The sequence below is a fragment of the Homarus americanus genome, unplaced genomic scaffold, assembly GCF_018991925.1.
Source record: "Homarus americanus isolate GMGI-L3 unplaced genomic scaffold, GMGI_Hamer_2.0 scaffold20930, whole genome shotgun sequence".
Lineage (NCBI taxonomy): Eukaryota > Metazoa > Arthropoda > Malacostraca > Decapoda > Nephropidae > Homarus > Homarus americanus.
The window spans coordinates 4,459,642-4,484,131 of record NW_024748502.1 but is presented as its reverse complement, the minus strand read 5'-3'; the positions used below and the strand labels follow the sequence as shown (position 1 = coordinate 4,484,131).

Sequence of the window (24,490 nt, the reverse complement as noted above, 5' to 3'; positions counted from 1 at the left end):
TACGCTGTATATTTCTACAATCTTCTGTGTTGTGGTATGGTGACTTATGTACTATACATCATTTATTCTGAGTGCCTTTAGTGTTTGGAGACACTTTATTTGCTGTGTAATGTCCCTTTGGAGTTTTTGGTTTAGCAGGACTATCTGAAATTTAAGGTCCTGCGAGGATCCTTTACTTCGATCTTGCCTCTGGCTGGCTGGGTACTTATCTGCTTGTCCTGCAAACCAGCATTTTTCTGTGGCATGTACCTTACATTTGCAGACTTTGCAAAAAGGTTTCTTTTTGGGTTTGGTTCCCATGACAGACTGTGGTTGTTCCTTGAAGCTGGTGACTGGTGCCACTGACATCGCCCTAGGAATATTATCCTTGGGTTCCACAATTTTTTCTACGTATTCTACAAGTTTAGTCCCTTTTTTAAACGCTTTCTTTTGGGCTTTCGTGCGTAAGGGTTCGTTTGATGACAAGATAAACTGAAGGAATTAAAAAATCCTGTAGAAATTTACTTTAGACAAGTTGTCACCTGTCCGCTCTGCCATCTTAAAAATCCAAGTAAGTGGACCTCCTTTGGCACCCGATCCAAAAAAGGAAATGAATTGCTTCCTAAACGTTTGATAATCATTCGTTTCTTCCTCAATGGCTGAAGCATTGATACCTTTAGCTGCCTGACTACAGGTTTTGAAAAGGCTTCGGACGTATGAAATTTTATCTACGTCATTGGTGACATCGTTATATTTGTGTAAATGCGAAGATGTAATGACACCTTCGCATTCACGCAAAAATACTAAACTAGTATAATCAGGATCCTCGGCAGTAAACTCTTGTACCTTACTGTTATTTGGAAGTACCTTTACCGTTTCACAGACCGATGCAGTCTGTGGGTTAGTAGAACCACCTGTTGCCATTTTTGTTGTGTTAGTTAAAGCACTAGCGTTACCTGACCTTAATTGTCTACAGTGTAAATCCTCAAACTGAGAATCTATGAAATTTTCACAGCTACCTAAAGAGACGGTAGGTGTTAACTCTATTTGGCTAATTTGTGGTAATTCTTCCTCACTATCAGTTGCCACTAGTTCCTGTGAATTATTAAATAACTGGCTATCAGAGTCTGAGTGACTAATTTCCCGTTTGATAACCAAAATTTTTGGAAGAAGGTCCATATATAGGACTATTTATCACTTCACTCACTGTTTAAATACTCACTACGTTGGCCACTCACAGAGTAATGCAAAAATATTTAGAATGAGTTATGGAATTGAAGAAAAAACAAATATCAGTTATTAAAAGTATTAAAAATTACACTGACGTTAGGAGTCGATGACGTTTTTCTCGGGGAGGGACGACGTCACGTGTTACGGCGATCCACCTGGGGGGCTGACCTGGACCACGCGGCGGTCAGCTCGGGCTGATTTGGGGCTGCCCTCTGAGTTGGTGCGATCAGCCTGGGGGCTGACCTGTGCTGTCTTCTGTTGCACACCGACGAGTCTTGATTGTTTAAACAAGAGATTATATTATTTTCTGGAACCACTTTGACAACCTTCCTAAACTACTGTGATGTAGTGTTAGCTGGTAGTAATCTCAGCCCACACTCGGGTAGGCTCGGCGGCTCTCGGCTCCAGTCGGGGTAACCTTCAGTACAGTGTGCCACTGAGGGTTGACTGCTAAGTTGGCAATATTTTATGATGTTTTTGTTACCACTGTGTCTCTTTGTATACGATCTGCAAGTGTTTATAGCCACTGTCTATTTAATTTTCTTGTAATTGCTTGTTTGTTGATGATTCACTTAAAGTGCCACTTAAGTCACTGGAACCACTTGAAGTAATGTTTGTTTCTGAGTGTCTGACCAATTCTTCTTCTAATCCATCCCACCTCTGCCACCAGTGTGTTGGTCACACCACACACACACACACACACACACACACACACACATATATATATATATATATATATATATATATATATATATATATATATATATATATATATATATATATATATATATATATATATATATATATATATATTAGTCTGGAATTAATAAGAGGCACGGCTGAAGTAAACACTTTGTTGTTTTTTCTTTATTGTCGAAAAATATAGTTCCACAGGTCCTTAGTTCAGATGAGAATATATTATATCTTCCCAACTAGGGGAAATGTCTTAGTGTACGTATACAGCAGAACACTTGAGTGAGGTGTTCTTTGGGTAACAAAAATATGATTCTGATCTCTCTGACCAAGAGAGAGAGAGGGAGGAGCATTCTTCGGGGGTGTGAGAAAGGAAATACGTCAGATATCCTGTTGTGCGATCATTCGTTGACCTCAGCCTGCCCTTGCTCGCTCCCCAAAAGAACTGCAACCTCAGCCATGCATAACGTCAACAGCTGAGGCACAGTTGAATAACTTGGTTAATAATTTGGTATTATACATTTGGGTAAATTATTATATAATACAAATGGTGCCGTTACAGGCCTCGTTGTTAGAAAGGATTATATCGGGTGTTGTGGCGCTTGCATGTCTGGGCCGAGGTGTAGCAATTTTCCCGTTCTGATGTTTTCATACAGTGCCACACCGACGTTGTTCTCATTACCGTGTCCGAGTATGGCGTGGCGCACATTTAAGTCCCCTATGATGTATGCTGGTTTTCTGTGGTGCAGCAACTGGTAGAGGTCTTGTTCGGGTAAATAAGGTTGTCTGAGAGGTAGGTACATTGTGCATATGATAACAGGTCCCCTGGTTGTCTCCACCTGCACTCCTAGAACAGAAACCTCGACGTCTAGCAGCACTCTTTGACTCAGCCGTGACCTGATGGCCAAGGCGACACCATCGTTCAGCTCACCCGTCATGTTCCTCTGGTATACAGTGTAGCCAAAAATTTACAGCTTACTTTCGTCCTTTATGCCAGTACTGTTTAACAGAATAATATCTGGGTCTAATTGATAATATAAGTTGGACAGTTCGTTACGTCTATTAAGGGACCAGTGTAGGACATTATGTTGGACGATTTTCATCATGGAAACGACTGCCATTTCAAAGACTGTAGCTTGGGGCGTCGCTGGAAGTGTTTGCTCGGCTTCTGCCATTTTAGAGGGAGGAACTTCTTTGCAGAACCTTCGAACATCTGCTTGTCATCAATGTTCAGGTCCTGGGCCTGCGTGTCGAAGTCATCTAATGACGCTGAAGCTCGAGGGTCTTGTTCCTCCGCGGAGTAAGTCGCCATCGCCTGGTCGCAACCATTGACAGTGGTTGCAGTCCGATGATCACTATCGTCACTGGAGCACAAGTTTGGGTGGGGTCACGGATATTTACTGTGTCGTTGGAGCTGTCACCCTAGAGGGACTGACTTTGGCCTTAGTCAGGGAGGTCATGGTCCATTTCTGGCGTGGGTAAGGTCGTCGATAAGTCGTTGAATGGGTTACTGCCTTCAGAATTTCTTTTGAAGGGACTTCGTCGCTTATTTCAACAGGTGTAAAGTTGCTCCCAGGTAGGGGCTCGTTGTGGCGTTTCGACAATGAACCTGGATGGTTCATGTGATGGGCATGTAGGTAAGACAAGTATATAACAGTGGCTTTGGACTCGTCCAGCTGTGGAGAGGAGACGCTCCTGATGCTCTCCTCCATTGCGTCCCTCATGGCGCCCAGTGACTCAGTAACTGCCTGCTTTATTAAGTCCTTGATGGTTCGTATCTCTGATTGCAGGACTTCCATGGTCTCGTTGACATTATTGAGATTTTGTGAGTTTGCTTGAGTTTCTTTCAGAGCATCTTTTAGGGTTTGGATGTAACCTACAATCGTCGACCGAGTGGTAAATTTTATGGTGTTAGAAATTTCCCTTTTTTTTTTTTTGCTTTGTTATTTCGGTCAGTTTCTTCTCTGTCTCTTGAATTATCCGTTTCCTGACCAGGCAGGTGTCAGAGAAGGTCCTGTGGCCACCCTCGCAGACGACACACTTCTTGATGGTGCTACGGCAGTCTTTGTAGAAATGTTGATCAGATGAATACTCAGAGCATATGACCCCTTGCAGGGGAAAGTTCTTGGTCATGTGGTCATTGTATTTGTAGCACTTCATACATTGTTGGATGGGCGTACACTTTTCAAATTCTATTTGGTGTGAGGAGATGGAAGTGCCATCGTTGTGTCTGCAAAGCGAACCTTGATTATATTATGAGCATACATAGGGTACACCTCCACAGTCTTGACATTGTTTTGCTTTTCTATTTCATCTCTTACTTCTTCTGCATTATTTTGCACTACATCTTTGTCCAACTTCTTACATACAAGGGTGAGATTGGCGCCGTATTCCCGTGGGACAATGACCTCGTATCCGTTGGTTTTCATTTTGTCCATGGTACTCGACTTCAGTAGCTTATCAGCATCTTTATCTGTTTCTGTGAGGATGATGTAACCATCACTCAGATCCACAAGTCTATTTATTCTCACCCTTAGGTCACCTAATAGCCTTTTTAGCTCTATCCGAGACCCCTGGGTCAGGGTTCCGAAGGTTTTCACTCTCACTTTGGCCATGGTCAGTTACATACATGATTGAAAATCCTACCTAATCTGTCTCAGCTAAACCCCATGGATGCCGCTCCTTCTGTCCACTTGCTGGGCGAGTAAAGACGGGTCTAGGGGTAGGGTGAACAGACAATCCCCTGACGGGGGCACTGCCGAATCCCTCACATAAAATGTAGCCACCCTTACCGTTTGGACTTAGGAGCCCTCTGATGGCCCCCCTTGTGGCTCTGCCCACAGGGTTCGCGTCGTTACCAAACACCAGGGACTCTAAGCGAAAGGATAAAGCATCCAGAGCGAACCCAACGTGAAAAACAAGGCTGACAGTCTTAACGGTTAACAAATTTGAACCTGAGCCGGGAGCGACACCCAGCACACCCGCTCGCTGTGAAGGTTGGGTGCGCTCTGTGGTGGGGGCTGATAGGGCAGGAGGAGAGGAGTAGGGGTGATAAAGAGACTGTAAGGAGGGGAGGGTTGGGAGAGACAGAGGGCAGGAATGGGGTTAGGGATGATAGAAGGCAGGAAGAAGGAGGATATGGAGTGATAGAGGGCAGGGCGAAGAGGGGTAGGGATAACAGATGACATGAAAAAGAGGGTTATGAAGAGATAAAGGGTAGGAAGAAGAGGGATATGGAGAGTTAAAAGGCAGGAAGAAGAGGGATATGGAGAGATAAAGGGCAGGAAGAAGAGGGAGATGGAGAGATAAAGGGCAGGAAGAAGAGGGAGATGGAGAGATAAAGGGCAGGAAGAAGAGGGATATGGAGAGATAATGGACAGGAAGAAGAGGGATATGGAGAGATAAAGGGCAGGAAGAAGAGGGATGTGGGGAGATAAAGGGCAGGAACAAGAGGGATATGGAGAGATAAAGGGCAGGAAGACGAGGGATATGGAGAGATAAGGAACAGTAAGAAGAGGGATATGGGGAGATAACGGGAAGGGAGAAGATGGGTAAGGATGATAAAGGGCAGTAAGAGTGGTAGGGGTGAGAGAGATCAGGAAGAGTGGTAGGGGTGATGGAGGGAGAGAAAAAGAGGGGTAGGGGTAATAGAGATCGTAAAGAGGGGTTGAAGTGTTAAAAGGCAGGAAGGAGAGGTGTGAGCGTGATAGAGGGAAGGGAGAGGAGGGGTAGGGATGATGGGGACAGGATGAGGGGTAGGCTGATAGAGTTCTGGAAGAGAGGTAAGGGGTGATAGTAGGCAAGAAGATATGGGATAGTGGGTGATGGGGCAGGAAGAAGAGGGGTTGGGGCTATAGAGGGCACAGAGATGTAGGCGGCGATAGAGGCAAGGAAGAAGAGGGGTAAGGAAATAGAGAGCAGGAGCAAGAAGGGTAGGGGTGATAGAGGGAGGAACAAGAGGGATAGAGCGTTCCATTCTACTAAATTAGATACTATAAAACATTGCACATGTCATCTCACATTTCAAATACATGTTTGGTTTTTAGGGTGAAGAAATTAATGTACAATACATTGTAGTTGTACACTCCTTCAAGGTTCTGATCTAAGCAAGCATAATTACAAAGCCTAGATATGGGTTGTCCTGATGTATAATTCCTGGAGAAAAAATGGTAACTACATATTTCAAGCTTCTGTTTAATTGCTCACAGGTCTTCCCTTGGAGATGTAGAACCTTTGATGGAACTCCTATAATACTTAGCCATTTTAGGCATCAACATTAAACAAGAGTACAGTACTGATTACTTGATAGTATTAGTTGCATATAGTGCAGTTAACATTGATATAGGTGATTATGTGTATTTTATTTTGAAAATTCTTAACTCATTTCTCATCCTCATATATATGCCCCGAACTTAATACTTCCGTAAAACTATATTATTGTATGGATGGAACATACCTCATCACCGGTAAACATGAAAATCAAGCTGAGGATGTTTCGCATGGCAAAGGGACACACCGGTGAGATCTTTGACTCATTGTCACTTTCGTTTTGAATTTGAATTTCGCGTTAAGATAATAAAACAAACCATAGTGTTTGTAAATAAAGCAGACGATGCACAATAATACCTACCACCATTTATTGAGGCCGACCAGCAGTGTTAAGAGCCAATGATCACAGCGATTCGTTGATTTTTCCTGTCTCCAATAGTCTTTTGGAGCGCGAGTGAAACCACTATGTGGAGTGAATGAGTGTACAGTGCATCCTCTCGGTGACCAGCACTGCAGAACACTACTAGTGTTGAGAATGAAAATTGTGCGTGGATTGAATGTCTGATTAGTTAGATGATGTGGCACGAGGTTTCGTGAGTCTTGTATGTTATCGTGTAAAGGAGATTATATTCTGCTGCTACCGATCTCTTTCAGTAAATTGCATCTTTGAAATCTGTGTTTCTTTGAGCGGTCGCACAGAATAGCATTTGAACATGGCGCAGTGAGTAGGATCCAATTCTATCATTACAACGTATCGCGATCCAAGATGGAGAAGAAAATGGAACAGCTGACTCCTGGTGAACAGGTAGAATGATACAAAACAAGGAAGAATCGTAGGAAGAGCACGCGTGCCAAATCTTTGAGCATGTGGTCTCGGAGGCGCCAAGCCACGCCACAACGACGACTACAAAGGCGACGCACGGCCAACGATACGTACAACAAGGAAATTTCCCGTCGGCGCTGCACCAGCCCCAAACCTATCGTCCTCGGCTACGGGAGTTTGATGTCTGGCGCCACAAGTTTAAGTGGTTCGTGACGTTGATGAAAATTTCCTCCTTGCCCTCAGCAGAGCAGGGAGCAGCACTTGTGTCCGTGTTGGACGACGAGTGGACACGAATCCTTCATTACGGAATTGGTTTGTAGCAGATGACACAGAGTTGGAGCCTGTCCTCGATGCGATGGTTGGCGCATCTCTAGGGACAGCGTGAAGTCATCGTGGACCGGAGGCACGCCTACACAAGAGTTCAAGAACCAGGTGAAAAGTTTGACGATTTCATGTGTTCTATGAAGGAGATAGCAAATTTCTCTGGCTTTTATGAGTCGTGTATAAACAATCGCCTTAGAGACTGGATTGTTGTTGGTACTCGTGCTGAGGAAGCATTGAAATGTATGCGGAGGAGAAAGACTTGAAATTGAAAAGTGCCATCGACATATGCCGAGCTTTAAAATGCTAATGTTAGCAGTGCAGTGATTCAAAAGCTCGGTGAGTCGTACGTTGGCCAAAGTGTCTCATTACAAGCAACACAATTCTGATGATCACGATATATATATATATATATATATATATATATATATATATATATATATATATATATATATATATATATATATATATATATATATATATATATATATATATATATATATATACTAGCAATTACCAGCATGCCGGTGATTGATTTTAAATCATTGATGTATTTATGGAGAAAAATTATACATTTCAATATTATTACTCAATGAAAAATGCAATGCATGAAAAATTGGAAAACATTTTATTTTGTAATGACTGTATCAAATGAAAATTACATTATTAATTTTTATTCTTATTTTATTCTTGTAAAATCAATTTTTCAAATATCAAATCAAAACTTGATCATTTATATTTGTGTAAGCTTGTTATAATTAGCAATTCAAAATTTAATTATTTGTTTTTAACATAATAAATACATGAAAATAATTTTCATAATTTGTCTAATAGAAGAACTTCAGGGTAAACAACATTTCTTGTCTTTCTTTGATTGGCTAAAATGTAGAGATTTTTGAAGTTCAGTCCTTCAAAACAACCACAAAACATGCCATGACTGAAACATGGGTTTGTCAGATCTATACCAATAGTTTTGAAAGTTTGACCTTGACTCTTATTGATGCTCATGGCAAACATGGCCTCACTGGGAACTGCAGCCTCCCTAAATGCAAAGGCAACTCGCTATCACTTGGTATAAGTGGAATCTCGGAATGAGAAGAGCTTGACCTTTATGGGCCGAATATAATGGTTTAGCCTTCGTCAGGTTCTCTTCAATCTTGTTACAACACATCTTATTCTATTTATTTTTTGGGGTGGGTCCAATGATCTCAAAATCATGAAGTCGGAGAACCAAGCTAAGATGGGAGGCATTCAAGCTCAATTGAATTCAAAGAACTCTGTAGGATACTGTACAACTTCATCATCATTGTTAGTAGTGTCAATAGATTTGTACACTTTTCCTGCCTAATTCACTCATTAGCCATTTATTCAACTTGTTGACATTGGCATTTAATGGAGTAATCGCTCGCTCAGCAAGCCAGTCTGGATGTTTTCCATTCAAGCTCAAGTCTGGATACCTCTTGCCTTCGGAATACTCTAGTTTCTCAACATTTGCCAAGTTCTTCCAGGAACTAAAATTGAAAATCTCAGATACTTCCACATAAGGGAGCTGTCCATCTCAATTGTAAGAAGAAGGTTTGAAAAGTTTGCTGAATCCTGAATCTCAGTCATATGAGCCCTCATATGTTGGTGCATCAAATATTCACAAATGCGTGTCCTCAAAGGTGGGATTCAACTTTAAACTTACATCAACAATGTTTGCTCTTTGTTCCATTTTCACAACAGGCTTAAAAATTGATAGTCCCTGATGAACTTTGGCCATGTTAGAGTTTCGAGTAACTGAACATGTAGGCTCATCCATTCTGTATGTGTCCAGTGGTACTTTGAAAGTGCTATGCAGTTGCCAGCACAATTTTTCCTTCTGACCTAATTTTTGCTAGAATTAAGTTTTGCAAATAAGTCTTACCTGTTCCTCCAGGTGCATCAAGAAATATAATGTTTTTATGATCTTCTCTTTCACTATTCACCATCTCCAAAAATGCTGTATAAGCACTCCTTTGATCCTCAGTCAATTTTTGATATTGTTCATCAACCTGAACTGCCAACTCCTCCTGATTGTAGTTGGTCTCACGTCTGTATTCACGACAAAGCTGCTCATTATCAACATGGGGTGCTCTTGGTATGCCGTATGTTGTCAAAACATGTCCTCCCATCATGAGAACTTTGTATTTCAAATGACACAAAACTTGATTGAAAATTAAATCTGAGACTGGAGCATCTGGATCATTCATAGACCTGCGATGTTGCATTAAATAATCTTCTGACAATGTTTCTTTGAATATCTCCCAAAGCTCTGCTGGATTACTTGGCGAACATGCTGTCAAAATTATGGCAAAGAGGCATCTCATGTTTGCAGGTGACTGAGAAATTTTTGCTTCTTGCATGGCAAGTCGTAAATGGTCATCATTCTCCAAAAGCCCCCTGGTAAGGCAAGCTTCTCTGAATGTTGTGCATAGAATGCCATCAACTATTTTTAGATCTTGGAATGAAGTTGGTCCTCTCACTTCGTTCAGGAGACGTCTCAAAAAATAACACTCTCCAACTCTTGGGCTGATTGTGTACATCCTGCCAATGGCCGGAGCTTTCCAAACCGGGCCATCCTCATTAACTCCATCAATCAAAGTACCTCTCTTGCGACGATTCCATTTCTTTGTACTTTTAATCCAAATGTAATATTGTGGGAGTTCAGCATACTTCAATGTCTTTGCAAAGTCATCATCTTGGCAGAGCTGGAAAAAACGTGTCAAAGTTGTAGGAGGTGCAAGGCCAACAGCTCTCTCTAATGCATTTTCTTCACGAAAGAGCACTCTTTGTCCATTCTCAAGATGAATTGCCAAACCAACAACTGGTGGGAAATGCACATGTGTAGGATGCTCAAGAATCCGCCATGCTGCTTCTGATGATGACACATATCTCATGTTTTGGTATTGGCTGATTTCATCAATCACCTGTGGTTCTTGACTATTGACTTGTGCAGCATTATGTAACTCAAAAACAGCTTGATCTGACCCCTTTGATATGTATTTGATGCAATACTTGATTGAATGAATTGATGAGCAGATTTCAACATTAATATGACAGTTGAATTGTCGCAACAAATATGTATTGTAAGTCACTACCCATTGATTGGTGATTTCTTGCTCAACTTGACGTCCATATTGTCTCATTTTGATCTTGCCAATGTGACCTCCATCTTCTGGCTTTCTCCTTCTATATTTTGGATAGTAGTCATTCCCTTGTTCAGTAGCTTGTAGGAAATCTTTGGGAAATTGTTTGGAACATTTTCTGTCGACCATACATGAGGATCCTTCATTTACGGGACCACATGGGCCATGGATCATGTGTTTCATGACCAGTTCATGGAGTTCTTTATCTTGCTCTTTTTTAGGGATTTCTACAGAAATTGCCAAATCATATTCTTCGGCTTTGATTTTGTGCTCTGGAGCTATCCAGAAAAGAAAGTGTGCATGGGGTAAACCTCTCTTCTGGTACTCAATGGTGTACAGCCATGCTTGCAAAGTACCAAATATTCCCTTCTTCATATGTTCCATAAACTTTTTCACTTTTAATCTGAAGACTCTCGCAACAATATCTGGTCGATCATGACTCTCTTGTCCGGGAACCAAATTGTCAACAATTTCGGGCCAACGTGGATTACATGTCACAGTGATAAAGTAATCTGCTCTTCCGTAGTGTCTCACAAAGGCCATCGCATCTGACCTTTTTTCATGAAGGTATCGAGGACCACCAGTATAGGTCGCTGGAAGCACAATGCGACGACCAACTTGATTTGGATCTCCATCAGCAGCAAGCAGACTATCACGTAAATCTGAGTAATTTTCAGCACGGAGACTTTGCTGTTCTCTTCTCAAAAACTTCAATCTTTCAGTTTCTATTTTGCAGTATGCATCCACCAAGAATTGCTGGAAGAGTCGCCTTCCAAGCAAGAGGTAGTTCCCGTCTCTGCACATAATATGGAAAGAGTAAAACTGCAACTGTGTGACTTTCCGACCATTTCTCCCTTGCAAATATTTGTCATACAGTAATGCAGAACGTTTAGCATTTTGAATCTCACGTTGTCTTAAATTTTGATACCTGTTTCTATCAGCAATCAAACGCTGTTATCTCTCTTCTTCAGACTCATTTCTTCTTGCAACCATATGGCGAAATGTATCAGCAATCAATCGCTGTTGTCTCTCTTCTTCAGACTCATTTCTTCTTGCAACTATATGGCGAAATCTATCTTGCTCCTGTCTTCTTGATGCTCACCCAAGGTTTCATTTTGCCGAGACTCTGTTTGCCTCTGTCTTTGCCTAGAAAGTCGTTCTTCCCTTGCATCACAGCTTTCAGATTGACGACGAAGCCTCATCCTTTGTGCATGTGGAGTATTTGCATAACTGGACTTTCTTTTCCGTGGCATAATGGATGTCTGAAAAAAATAAATAAATGAAAATGTTAAAAAAGTAGAGGCATTAACTAATAATTTTTCTTGCCATAATTCTCGTGATGTTTTGTCATAGATAAAATGTCTAAATTTGCCAAATTTTTCTATAAAAGAGAGGTAATTTTTGTTTAATTAATAGAAAAACCCCGTGATAATAGAGGTTCCAATACTCAAGTTATGGGCTACCAAAATTTTCAATATAGGGGGGTTTAGCCCCCATTAGGGTGTCATAATATTATTGAAATTTGCTGATAGTTTGTGAATAGGCATCATTTCTGGTCATTTACCTATGGTTTAAATTTCATTTAAATCGAAGGGAAAAAAATGTTCAGTGGGGGGTTTGTGCCCCCCGGGGACCCCCTTTGATCAAAATGAAATATACTTATCCAAGTACCCTGGGTAATGTAGTTTCAGAATATATATGGTTATGGGGGTCTATCTCCAAAACCCTAGGAGGAGTTCGTGAACAAACAGACAGACAGAGGCTACAACTTTATATATATAGATATATATATATATATATATATATATATATATATATATATATATATATATATATATATATATATATATATATATATATATATATATATATATATATATAATATATATATATATATATATATATATATATAAATATATATATATATATATATAAATATATATATATATATATATATATATATATATATATATATCTCACGAAAATGGAAACAACAGGTACCTTAGTTTCGTCTTTATTCAAGATGTCTTGAATAAAGACAAAGCCAAGGTACTCCGTTGTTTCCATTTTCCCGTGTGATTTTATCAAGATTTATCTTATCCACGTTTTCATTGTGGATTTACATGAAATATATATATATATATATATATATATATATATATATATATATATATATATATATATATATATATATATATATATATATATATATATATGTATATACATATACATATATATATATATATATATATATATATATATATATATATATATATATATATATATATATATATATATTTCATGTAAATCCACAATATGAAATCTTGATGGGAAAATGGAAACAGCAGGTAAATTTAATAGTTGGTTATATATATATATATATATATATATATATATATATATATATATATATATATACTATATATATATATATATATATATATATATATATATATATATATATATATATATATATATATATATATATATATATATATATATATATATATATATATATATATATATATATATATATATATTAGTTCTTGATTTGATAAGTGGCAGGGCTGAATTAAAAACTTTGTTGGTTTTGTTTTATTGTAGAAAATTTAGTTTCACAGGTACTGAGTTTAGTTGAGAGTATATTGTACCTTCTCTTCTATACTAAGGGAAAGTGTCTTAGTGCACTTTTAGGAGAATACTTAAGTGAGGTGTTCACTGAGTAACAGGTGATATGATAGTCTCTCTCTCATTCCCATCCTGTCAGGCGGGCCTTGCAGGATACGCGTCAGGTTGTTGTTGTTGAGATGTGTTGACCCAGCTTGACCTCGCTCACTCCATGGAGGAAATGTCAACTCACCAATTGATTCATACTCATGGATGAATGACTTGGTGAATATATGGGTAATATACATTTGGGTAAATATTTATATAATACAAATTGTGCTGTTACAAGATAAGGCTGGTTTATACTTTAGGTGTGGCAAGGACTGTCATAGGGACACGAAAGTGTGCAAAGATGTTGACAAAAACTGTTTGGATTGTGACAAGAGAAGCCTTTTTGTGGCTGTGAGTCGGAAAGCCGATAGAGTCTCATGTGACAAGGTTTTGAAGCATCCTCCGAGGAAAGTTCTCAAAGTGAGGCCTGGGGGCTAAGCATGAGGAAAGAGACATTCACTAATCCTTGAGGGCGTTTGCACCAATAGAGTGTCAGTGCGTCCAGCGCCACAGATGATAGTCAACGCCACCCACCCCGCATGCCGCGACACCATTGTTTGGACCGCCGACTCCGGGGCCGAGGCAACGGCCATGGGACTCAACATGGTTAAGTCCCTGGGTATTTCTCAGTCCGTCCTAGAACACCCAGATAGTGCAGGTCTCGTCGCCACGAGGAATCAGCTGCTCACCTGCTTGGGAACCTTCTTGTCACACATGGAGCAGGGAAAAAAAAGTCACAAAGATGGTAGTGTTCGTCATCAAGGAGTAAAGAGAGCTCTATTAAACTGGTACAACTCCATTGCCCTTGGTATCCTGCCAAAGGATTTACCTGCTCAGCTCCAGCCGGTTAGACTGGGGAAGTTGCCTGCGGGTCGAAGCAGCCGCGAACTTCTCGGATCGAGTCGGGCGTCATTGCCTAACCCGCCCTGAGGTGCTCCCTAGGTAGCTGCACGAACATGACCCCACGCTAGCACAGTGCGCAGAGGATGCCACCACTATAGTTGAAGCCTTCCCGTTGGTCATCGGTGCTTCACAGATGCTGCGGGAAATGGATGGAGGCCCCATGCGTATCCAGCTCACTGATGATGCTCGTCCCTTTGCTGTAACAGCGCCCCGCACGATTCCCTTCGGCTGGCGTGCGGAGATCAAAGCATTGCTGAATGACCTGCTCGCTAAGGACATCATCGGGGTGGACTACCAGACAGCCTGGTGTCACCCTATCGTCTCGGTAGCGAAGAAACCATCTGGAGTGAGGCTGTGTGTAGACCTCACATGCCTTAATCGCTATGTCTATGGGCCAACGTATCCTATGACGCAGTAGCTTCCATAGGATCGGGAGCATGTTGGATCACCACCATCGACGTAAAGATTGGGTACTTCCAGATATAGATTGCGGACGAGGACCAGAACCTCACGTGCTTCATAACACCCTGGGGCCACTTAGAGTTTAAGCGTGCTATCTTGGGCTAGTTTCGTCCAGCGACGAGTACAATCAACATGGCGACCAAGCTCTGGGAGACATCCCTTGGACGATCAAGATCGTGGACGAAAACTTGGCGTACGATACCTTGTACGAAGATCATCTCGTCCGCGTTTTCACAATCATACCACGTTGTGACCGGTTTGGCATCACACTGAATGCTGAAAAGTCATGGTTGCAAGGAACAGGTTTGATTTCTGTGGCTACACCATCTTGCTCCAAAAGTTACACAGCAGACACTCGGAAAGTTAAGGCAATTGCAAATTTCCCTTGGCCCCGGAACCTCACGGACCTAAAATCGTTCATGGGCCTCACAAATCAACTGGGTGGTTTCTCCTCGGCGACAGCAGAGCTTCACAGCCCCTTCTGAAGCTTCAGAATCAATGGCGCTGGTCCTCACAGCGTGGTGTAGCCTTTGAGAATGTGGGTAGGATAATTGGTAGCCCCACCTGTCCTGGCATTTTTGGACCTGTCGCTACCAACTATCCTGCAAACCAACTATGCTTCGGCTTCGTTCTCCTCTAGAGACACGATGATATGTGGAAGCTCGTCCAGTTCGGATCGAGATTCCTCACTGACACTGAGTTACGGTATGCTGTTGTTGAGGGTTTTTTTATTTTCTTTTTTTTACAGGAATTAGCCCACCCGGGCACAGGTCAAACGACCCACAACGGGGCCTGGGAGGGGGGGGGGGCAAAAAAAAGAACAAAGAAATTGATAATAGAAAAATAGAGAAGAAAAAGGTTATACTGTGCTAATCTACTGTACACCACGAAGATGCCGGAAAACCAGCTTTTTAAAGTGAGACAGATTGTATAAGTATGGAAACACAGAAGAAGGCAGAACATTCCACAGTTTGGCTGTGTGAGGAAAGAAGGAGGTACTATAACGGGTTATTCTCATGTGACCGACATCCACAGAGAAACGGTGGGCACCGCGGGCAAGACGTGTGTTACGAGCCCACGGCCTTGCCGGCGGTACACAGGATGCCAAATCCACCGAACATTGCCCGTTAAAGTACCTGTGAAAAAGAGAGAGTGAAGAAACATTGCGGCGAAGAGAAAGGGAAGAGAGATTGTCGACTAAAGGAGGAGAGTTAATAAGACGAAACGCCTTTGATTCCACCCTATCTAATAGTTGGACAGAAGAAGAGGCACCCCAGATATGAGAGCAGTACTCCAAGTTAGGACGAATGAATCCCTTATATACTTGGAGCAACTGCTCAGGAGTGAAGTTAGCTACGGCATCTGTACAGCATTCCCAACTTTCGGGAGGCAGCTTTAGCTATACTAAGGATGTGTGATTTCCAGGACATATTGGAGGAAATGGTGAGGCCTAACATATTTATTTCAGATTTTGGCAGGATGATAGCATCCTGAAATGTAATTGGTGGGAGATCGTCTAATTTACAAAGTGTAATTGGTAAATATTGAGTTTTATTACTATTGAACTTAACCAAGTTTGTACCTCCCCATTCAGAGATGCTGCACAGATCCGCATTGATAGAAGTTATGATATTAGTTCTAGAAACAGATCTAGTTTGAGAGTTAGGAGGAAGGGGAAAATGTGAAGAAGAGTGAAGAGTAGGATCATCAGCGGAAGAATGGATAGAATTAGTTGTAGTGTGAAGTAAATCATTGATAAAAAGAAGGAGTAGAGTAGGTGAAAGAACTGAACCCTTTGGGACACCACTACTGGTAGAGAAAGAGCGAGTGATCAATCCCTCGACAACAACTGCCATGGATCGGTTCTCAAGGAAGCTAGAGATGAGAAAACAAAGTGGGGGAGAGAAACCAAAGACGGAAGTTTAGATAGCAAAGACTTGTGCCATACCCTGTCAAATGCTTTGGAGATGTCGAGGGCCACGACGAAAGTTTCCCCATAGTCCATAAAAAGAGGATGACCAAAGATGGGTGCAATAGGAGAGCAGATCACCAGTAGATCTCGCCTGGCGAAAGCCATACTGGTGATCCGTCAAAAGAGGAAGGCGTTCAAGGTGACGGAGAAAATGGGAGTTCAAGATAGTTTCGAAAATCTTAGAGAGGGATGAAGTTAGAGCAATGGGGCGATAGTTAGAGGGATTAGAATGGTCACCCTTCTTCGGGATGGGCTTAACCATGGCATGCTTCCAAGAAGAAGGAACGTTTGGGTTTTGAGGCAGAGGTGAAAGAGGCGAGCAAGCATAGGGGCCAGGGTTTCAGCACACTCCCTCAGAACACGAGGGATATTCCGTCCGGTCCATGCGCCTTACTCACATCCAACCTGGATAACACACCGGCAACCCTGCGAGTGGAGATTATAGGAAAGTGCATAGGTTCAGTAGGAGGTACAGGGGTAGGAAAGATAGAGTGGGAATCGTCTAAGGTGGAATTAGATTAGAATATGGTGCCAAAGAGGTTGGCTTTGTCAGGGGGAGAGTTGGCTATAGAGTTATCGATTCGGAAGAGGGGAGGAAAAGAAGGAATGCAGAAGTTGTTACATATGTTTTTAGTTAAGGACCAAAAGGATTTACTAGAGGAAGAATTAGTCAGGACAGCGGTCTTTCTTTTAATAAAATTCCGCTTGGCCCTACGAATAATAGCCTTACAACGATTCCTAGAAGTAATGAAAGAGGTGTGGGTAATAGGAGAAGGAGATAGTTTCATAGTTCGAGATTCTCTATCTCTCACCCTGCAAGCAAGAGAGCAGGAGCGATCAAACCATAATTGTAATGTGAAAGTTTTGGTAGAAGATGGGATAAATGCACTCATACCGCCCTGTATAACCCCAACAATACTGTCAGCATATACCGAGGCGCCCCGAGTGGAAAAGCAACATTCCTCCCAAGGAAAGTCGGTAAAGAATTCTCGCAAGGATTGCCAGCTTGCCCTCCGATAATGCCATAGTTGACGTTTAGAGGGGGGTGGGGGAGGTTGTCGTGCCCAGTTTGATTTAATATAAATAAGGTTGTGATCAGAAGACCCTAAGGGGGCAGAAATTGAGCATGAATAGTGTGAGGGGTTAGAGGTTAAAGAAAGATCAAGAATGTTAGCAAGTTGATCGTGTCGATCAGGAACGCGTGGAGGGTGTTTGATTATTTGTTCCAAATCATTAAGTAGGGAAAACGAGAGTGCCTCAGCTCCACCTGGGTCATCCCTCGCAGAGCCAAGCCACTCTCTGTGATGTACATTGAAATCCCCTAGGTAGAGGATCTCGGTGTTGGGGTGTGTGGATAGCAATGAATCATGGCAAGAAGTGAGATAGTCATAGAGTTCGAAATAGTTGGTAGAGTTGGGAGAACAGTATAGGAAACAAAGAAAAATAGTCACAGTATGTCGAGTTTTTTTGAGCCAGATGACATCATAAAGGGAAGATTCAAGATCCGTGAGTCGAGCTATAGGTGTACGTGTGTTGTAGTAGGCGCATACACCTCCCTTAGAACGGAAGGAGGTATAAAACTTGTAGTTGGAGACTTGAAAAGGTTTGGGTGAAGCTGCTTTGGTCAGTTGAGGTTCGGAAAGTAGTAAGAGGTCGGGGGGGAAGAGGTTAATAGATGGTTCTCCACAGAAGGAAAATTGGATCTCAGGCCGCGAATGTTGGAAAAATGAAGTGTGAAAAAAGCCGATCCTCCAGCAACCGCGGTGGCGTCAGTTGATGCCCCAGTATCTTGATGATGATCAGGTCGGCCCTGGGGTCCACAACCTTCCCGACCAGTGGGACCCATCCGAGAAGGCCCCGCTTCAATATTAATATCAACTGACATAGGAGAATAAAACAGAATGAATAAAACAGATCAAGAATGAGTACGGTTATATGTGTGGTGTTGTCAATATTAAGAGAGACAGTTGAGACCCTGCAATTCTGTGTAAATGAGGCAGAAAGATAGAGCAGCAACCTGGGACTTGGTTACAATTTTCGTAATGCCATATGACATTAGGGTCTACCATTAGACAATACTGACCGCCGTTCTTTGGGCAGTCAGAAAATGCAGTATCTACCTCACAGGCCTTTCTCACTTTGATTTGGTTTTTGATCACCGACCATTGATTCCAATCCTTAACACGAAGTTGCTAAGTGAAATTGAGAATCCTCACCTGCAACGCATACTTGAAAAGCTTTCTAGTTACTCCTTAACAGCGTACTGACAGTTCAAGATCCTGCAGACTGTGGCAACGCATAAGACGGTGATGACTTGGATCCCCTCCACGCCGTTGTGGCTTTTGCCCTCAATGCTGTCTGCGAGGAGGGCAGTCGTTTGGCACATCTCAAGAACCAGACCTTGGAGAAGGTGAGTGCTGCTGCGACAAGGGGCGCTGCCCTACCATGAATTAGAACCACACTTATGGCCATATTCGGCCGTCCATAGCCTGCTGGCCTTGGACGACGACTTAATTATGTACGGGCCAAGGTTGCTTATACCTCTCATCTTTCGCCGGGAGACTCAGTCACACGTTCATAACGGTCATCAAGGGGTGAAGCGCACCAAACTTCTTTCATATATAGTCTTTGCGCGAGCTCATTCGCATTACATAAACGCCATACGCATCACATTGGATATTGTCATTCTCTGAACGCTGGCCGTACTGGTCGGACGTGTCAGTCTTGTACTCTGCGACAACACTGCTGATTTTCACTGGTTGCATAAGCTTTGCACCATGCCTGGGACAAGTGGTGGGCAGAAACTTGTGAAGACTTTGACTAGAGAAGAAAAGATTTGCCTTTGTGAACACCACAGATGACGGCCTGTGGCTTTCAAAGTTTCAAGTAGCGAATCGGAAGCAGATGATCCATGGCCAACAACAATGGAGGTGACAGTCAGTTTTCTGGAGGCGATCAGTAAAAAATGAACAGAATAGGAGGCGAGAGTTGGCGAAGAAAAGAGAAGGAAGTGATAGTGATGAGAACATAAATGATAGGAAGAAAGGGACTGCACACGCAGAAGAAAGAAGAAAGAATTCAACCGGGAATAAAACGCAGCTGGTTGGTCGAATGAATCGTCGTGACAGTACCACTGTGATGAGCAACCCACGTGGTGGAAAGAGCACAGGTAGGAGGAGGTTGAACTTTCCGAGAGATTTACACTTGTCATTCTATGGGTGGTTGCTGTGGGCTGCTACACTGGGAAGAAAGTATAAAAATTTGAACCCATGCTTAAGGAAGGTTATAAGAGCGTGGACTCTTATCTTTATTACTTTAACTTTAATACTTCAACCTCTGACCCGTGGTAGCGTGACTCGAGGGTGAGGCCCATGGGTACATGTAATTATGGTATCAAGCAATAGGAAGGAATAACGGTGAACAACTGCAGGTGAATAATAGACCCAACATACAAATAAAATGATTTATTAAAAACACAAAATGGTTATTAAATGACGTTAGGTTTCAAGAACAAATAGGAACTCACTTTGTACTGTGGCCCTTAGGCCCAATTTCCACTTACACCGCAACTGGGTGTAGATAGACAATAACACACATAAGCTCTCTCACAGCACCTTAGCACCATTAAAATCCATGGCAATGACGCCAGTTTCCACACTTGACTGTTCAAGCAGCACCAGACATAACACTCAACAGCACCAGAAGTAATACTCAAGCAGCAGCCATGGTAGTTTCCTCACCACGTGGCACCTTCCAACAAACTCCGATCATTCCGGTGGAATAACACAACCACCAATTAGCCCTATTGAGTCATGGACTCATCCAACAAAGATGAGGCTGGTAGTTGTTTGTTAGGCCTGATGTTACTAGGTCACCACGTGAGCAGTGAACGCCTCAGGTGAAGGCTGGCCAGCTATGGGGCCAGTAGGTGGTAGTGGGTTCTTGACGCTCGGGATTCACGGAGATACCCGATGCTAATGGTATTCATACATCTCCCCAAACTAGTGAAGGCGTCCCCAAGCTACAGACGTGGCTTAGACTCCTACAGGAACCTGTGGGGTGATGATCGTGGGCTTACTAACTGTTGAAAGCGAACATCAACGTTTCAAAAGGACATTAAGGGCGTAAAATTACTTCACTCAAAGCACTTCAGCTACGTTACTGTATCACTTTCATAATCAAGCTATTAATTAGGTCAAATCACTTAAAATGGCGAGTTACAACACGAGGAGTGGAATGAAATACCTGTGGGGTGATGATCGTGGGCTTACTAACGGTTTTCAAAGCGCCTGGCTCACTCCCCACCCACGCTAAGTCAAAAATTCCACTTACTCAACTATTCCACTGTATTACGTTACTGTACACTCTGATGTTTGAAACTGTGACTACGAACTCAGTTTCATTCCCTAATATTCTCTTTACAAACATATGCTCTGATGTAGCTATCGAAGGCGAGAATTAAATTGATCACAAAAGGTTCTGGATGGCAATCCCGATGGGCGGAGCCTAAGTCAAGTAGCGTCTGACTACATCAACAAAGGAGGTGATCTAACGGTTCCTTTCAGGAAAATTAACTAATTCCTTACAACAATTTTACTATGAGTATCAGGGTCTCTGATATTCATAGGTGAAAAAGGGTTTACAGGTCTCGGTGGATGAAAAAGAGTTTACGAATCTCGTTCGACCAAAATACTGCATCTGGATGACGTCGTCAAGGATACAGAGAAAACGAAGGTTTTGTGGGCGTGTAGCGTAATATGAATTATTAGGTTTTAACAGGCTAGCCGTCATTACGATCATGACAAGGTCGTAATAACTCCTTTCTGATTGTAGATGGGGATGAAGCTGTCATGGTCACGTTGACTACTAGTCTGTTTTAACTCTAATGATTCTTATTATACTCCACGACCGCAAAACATGAGTGGGTAGCTGGTTAGCTATCCCTAAGAAGAAAGGGTGTTTTTCCCATTCGATGTTTACAGTCATGATCCCTCCCAGTAAGTGCCGCCTTCGAACACAGTTGTCAATACGTTTTTTCCAATTCTGCTGGCAAGCTCAATCTTGAATTATTCTATGTAAATCAACTTTAGTAATTCGCCAGACCTTTGTCAACTGAGGCTCATCTTTGAATGAGTAACAGTTGAGTTGTTTGTAATTTCTGTCATTGCGTGAGTAGCGATCGCTGGCAACTCAGGGGTATATAACCGCCGGTGAGAGGGAGAGAGCGTCTCGTGACGTCCTCTCCCGTTTGTTCCCAGGTATGTAGCAGTGTTTTATAGCCATTCAGTTTGATTTAGTCAATTGTAGTGAATATCAGTGTTCATCAGTGTTCATGCTTTAACAGTTGAATTGTCATTCACCCAGTGTAAGAAGTAATATAAAGTAAATGTCGTCTGAGGTTGCAAGACGAAAGATTTGTTGTGTTTGTGTTGTCATCATGCTTCCCGTTCTCGTGACGTCCTCTCCCGTTTGTTCCCAGATTCCAGGGTGGGCTTATTTGAACACCCCATCGGCTGCTGAGCCAGTGGGTAACCAGCAGGGATCAATATATGCATTGATGTCGGTGATTCAACATGATTGAGACGGCAGGTCCGCCTCGTGAGCTAAACCCCAGACTCGCCATGTGTCTGGCTCCCACCGATCACAGCAACGGTCGTGAGCTCCAATGTCCTACCCTGGGATGCTCCCTGGAAGTTATGGCCCACAGTGTTTGATGTATATGCTTGGGGATAATTAATTGGAAATAATTATCCCATGGTGGGTAGTGTATTTGCTGGTTTTAGTATTAACGTGTTGTATGTTGAGAGTGCATCTCATATGCACTACCAACAGTCTGTGAAATATCATAAGTAAGTGTGTCTTGTAACTGTACTGTAATACCACGTACCACCAGCAGGTGTGAGAAGTAAAGTAATCTGCAAGGGGTTGTCATGTACAGTAATTATGTATTGTGAGTAGGGCCAAGGAACTGGTCCTGCTATGTAATGTAATGTAATGTAACACCAGTAAGATTGTGTGCAATAAGAAAATACTGAGTCTGCAGTTGAGTAAGCGAGGAGTTGCACCTTGAAGTTATATGATAATAATATCTCTTTTTCCTTTTGATTTCATATTAATAAACCTGTTCTTAGAGTATTTTAGGAGTATTCATTTTCCCCACAGTAGTTCACCTTTATTTCCGTCCAAGTGACCCTGATATCAGAATTACAATACCCATGTGCCTTAGACCCTCGACATGCTACCAAAAAGAACTATGATTATGCAGTAACCATTGAAGTAAGTAGGAAGAATAATTGAATTAAAGAACTAAGACAAGAGAAGTAAGAGTAAAACATAAGGCAGAGTAAGAGTAGAGAGAAACCGCTGCTCGTACATTGGTGGCAGGGGTGGGATGTAATTCACATGGTATCAGGTCAGGAGGAATAAATGTGATACTAGGGTAATCTTTGTTTAAGTGTGATTTGTAATAACCATTTCTCTGTACAGGTACCTAATCATTTCACTGTAACTAATAAATATTCTAGATTACTAATAATTTTGTTCCGTAATTCTTCCAGTGTACAGTGTAGTTTGTAATTCTATGCAAAAATTTGTTTTTGTGGTTTTACTGAGAAGTTGAAAACAGTTCACGGTAAATACTTTACTTTGAGTTAGGTTAGACCATTGCCTCAAGAAAATTAGAAATCTGTTTTAAAGTAAAGTGTACAGTGAAATGTGGAAACTTGAAATGTTCAGAGTATTGAAAAGTTTCTCAGAAAAAACAGGTTAGCTACCTAAATATTTTTTTTCTTTGCAGTCCTTTTGTGAAATCTCAGGAAAGTGTTGGTTGTATGCCCAGGTAATATATTTTTTTTTGGGTGACTTTCTGCACTGGTAACATAGCAATTGTTGGGATCACTCGAGTTAATACTTTGATATTTACAGACAATGAGCGAACAGTGAACATATGCCGTGTTAAGAGTGTGTTGGGACAGTGTTTCTTTCTGAGTGGCACCGGAAGGCCATAATTGTACTAAGGTTATGTAACTGAGTGTTATTTGAAATTGTGACGCATTTTGGATGTATTTGTTTTGATTTTAATTGGAAGTGTTTTAGTTCTCAGTTGACGACAGTTTTGACAAGTGAATTTATTTGTATAACACGAGTTGTGTTATATATTTCCGAGTATATGGTAATTTTGTGTTGTTTCTATTAGAGTATGATTTTAATGCCAAGGGCATTAGTTCTAGCAGTGTAGACTGACAGGCAATGTCAGTAAGAGTGTTTTATGTTTATTTGAGATCTAATACATGTATAATTTCAGCAATTGCCTTTATGGGTTGAGGACTCTGTGATGATATTGTCATGTGCCCATAACCCCATAGCAACAAGCATGTTGTGTGGTATCTGTTTACGCCTCCACTTCACACAAGCTATTAATAACTTGTTATTTTTACTATTATCTTATTGTTGTTCTTAGTTACTTAGGTTAATTGTTTATCTATGTATGTCATTAATATGCATCATTTGTGTTACTCTGTTAAGTCAAACCAAGAGTAGTATTAATTAGTTATAAGACTATTTGGCAACTGTCCTGAGGCACGTGATCTAAGACGCTCCTCACTCATATGCTGGCCAGAGACTCTCTCCCTAGTAACCGTTGGTATAGGCTATAGGTAGGACGTGTCCACACCGACCCAGTACAGACGTGCTTTGTTCAGTCATCTACAATACCCTAGTGGTATCTGGTAATTAGTGGCACGTTTACTTAGGCCTAGGAAGGAATCCTGGTGTTAAGGAATCTCTTATTTGGTAGGAATTAACCAGTTGGTTGTGATTGCTGTGTATATATTGGGATGTCTGTGTTTAATATAGTTAATGTTAAGTAGTATTCATTTATTTAACTCCTCAACGGTGTATTTTCACCCTTCCGGCATCACTCTTATTTTACTATACAATCACTTATTCCCTTAA

General features: G+C 41.6%; 1 protein-coding gene across 1 annotated transcript; it reads right to left on the bottom strand.

The window, feature by feature from the left end:
* Window positions 1-9,147: 9,147 nt before the first annotated feature.
* Window positions 9,148-11,025, bottom strand: LOC121880347. Its single transcript, XM_042387502.1, has one exon. The coding sequence runs from the start codon at window positions 11,023-11,025 to the stop codon at window positions 9,148-9,150; it is 1,878 nt and encodes a 625-aa protein (XP_042243436.1).
* Between the last annotated feature and the right edge of the window lie 13,465 nt (window positions 11,026-24,490).

Coding starts and splice junctions, on each gene's coding strand:
- LOC121880347 (XM_042387502.1), bottom strand. CDS start 11,025: ATGGCCTTTGTGAGACACTACGGAAGAGCAGATTACTTTATCACTGTG.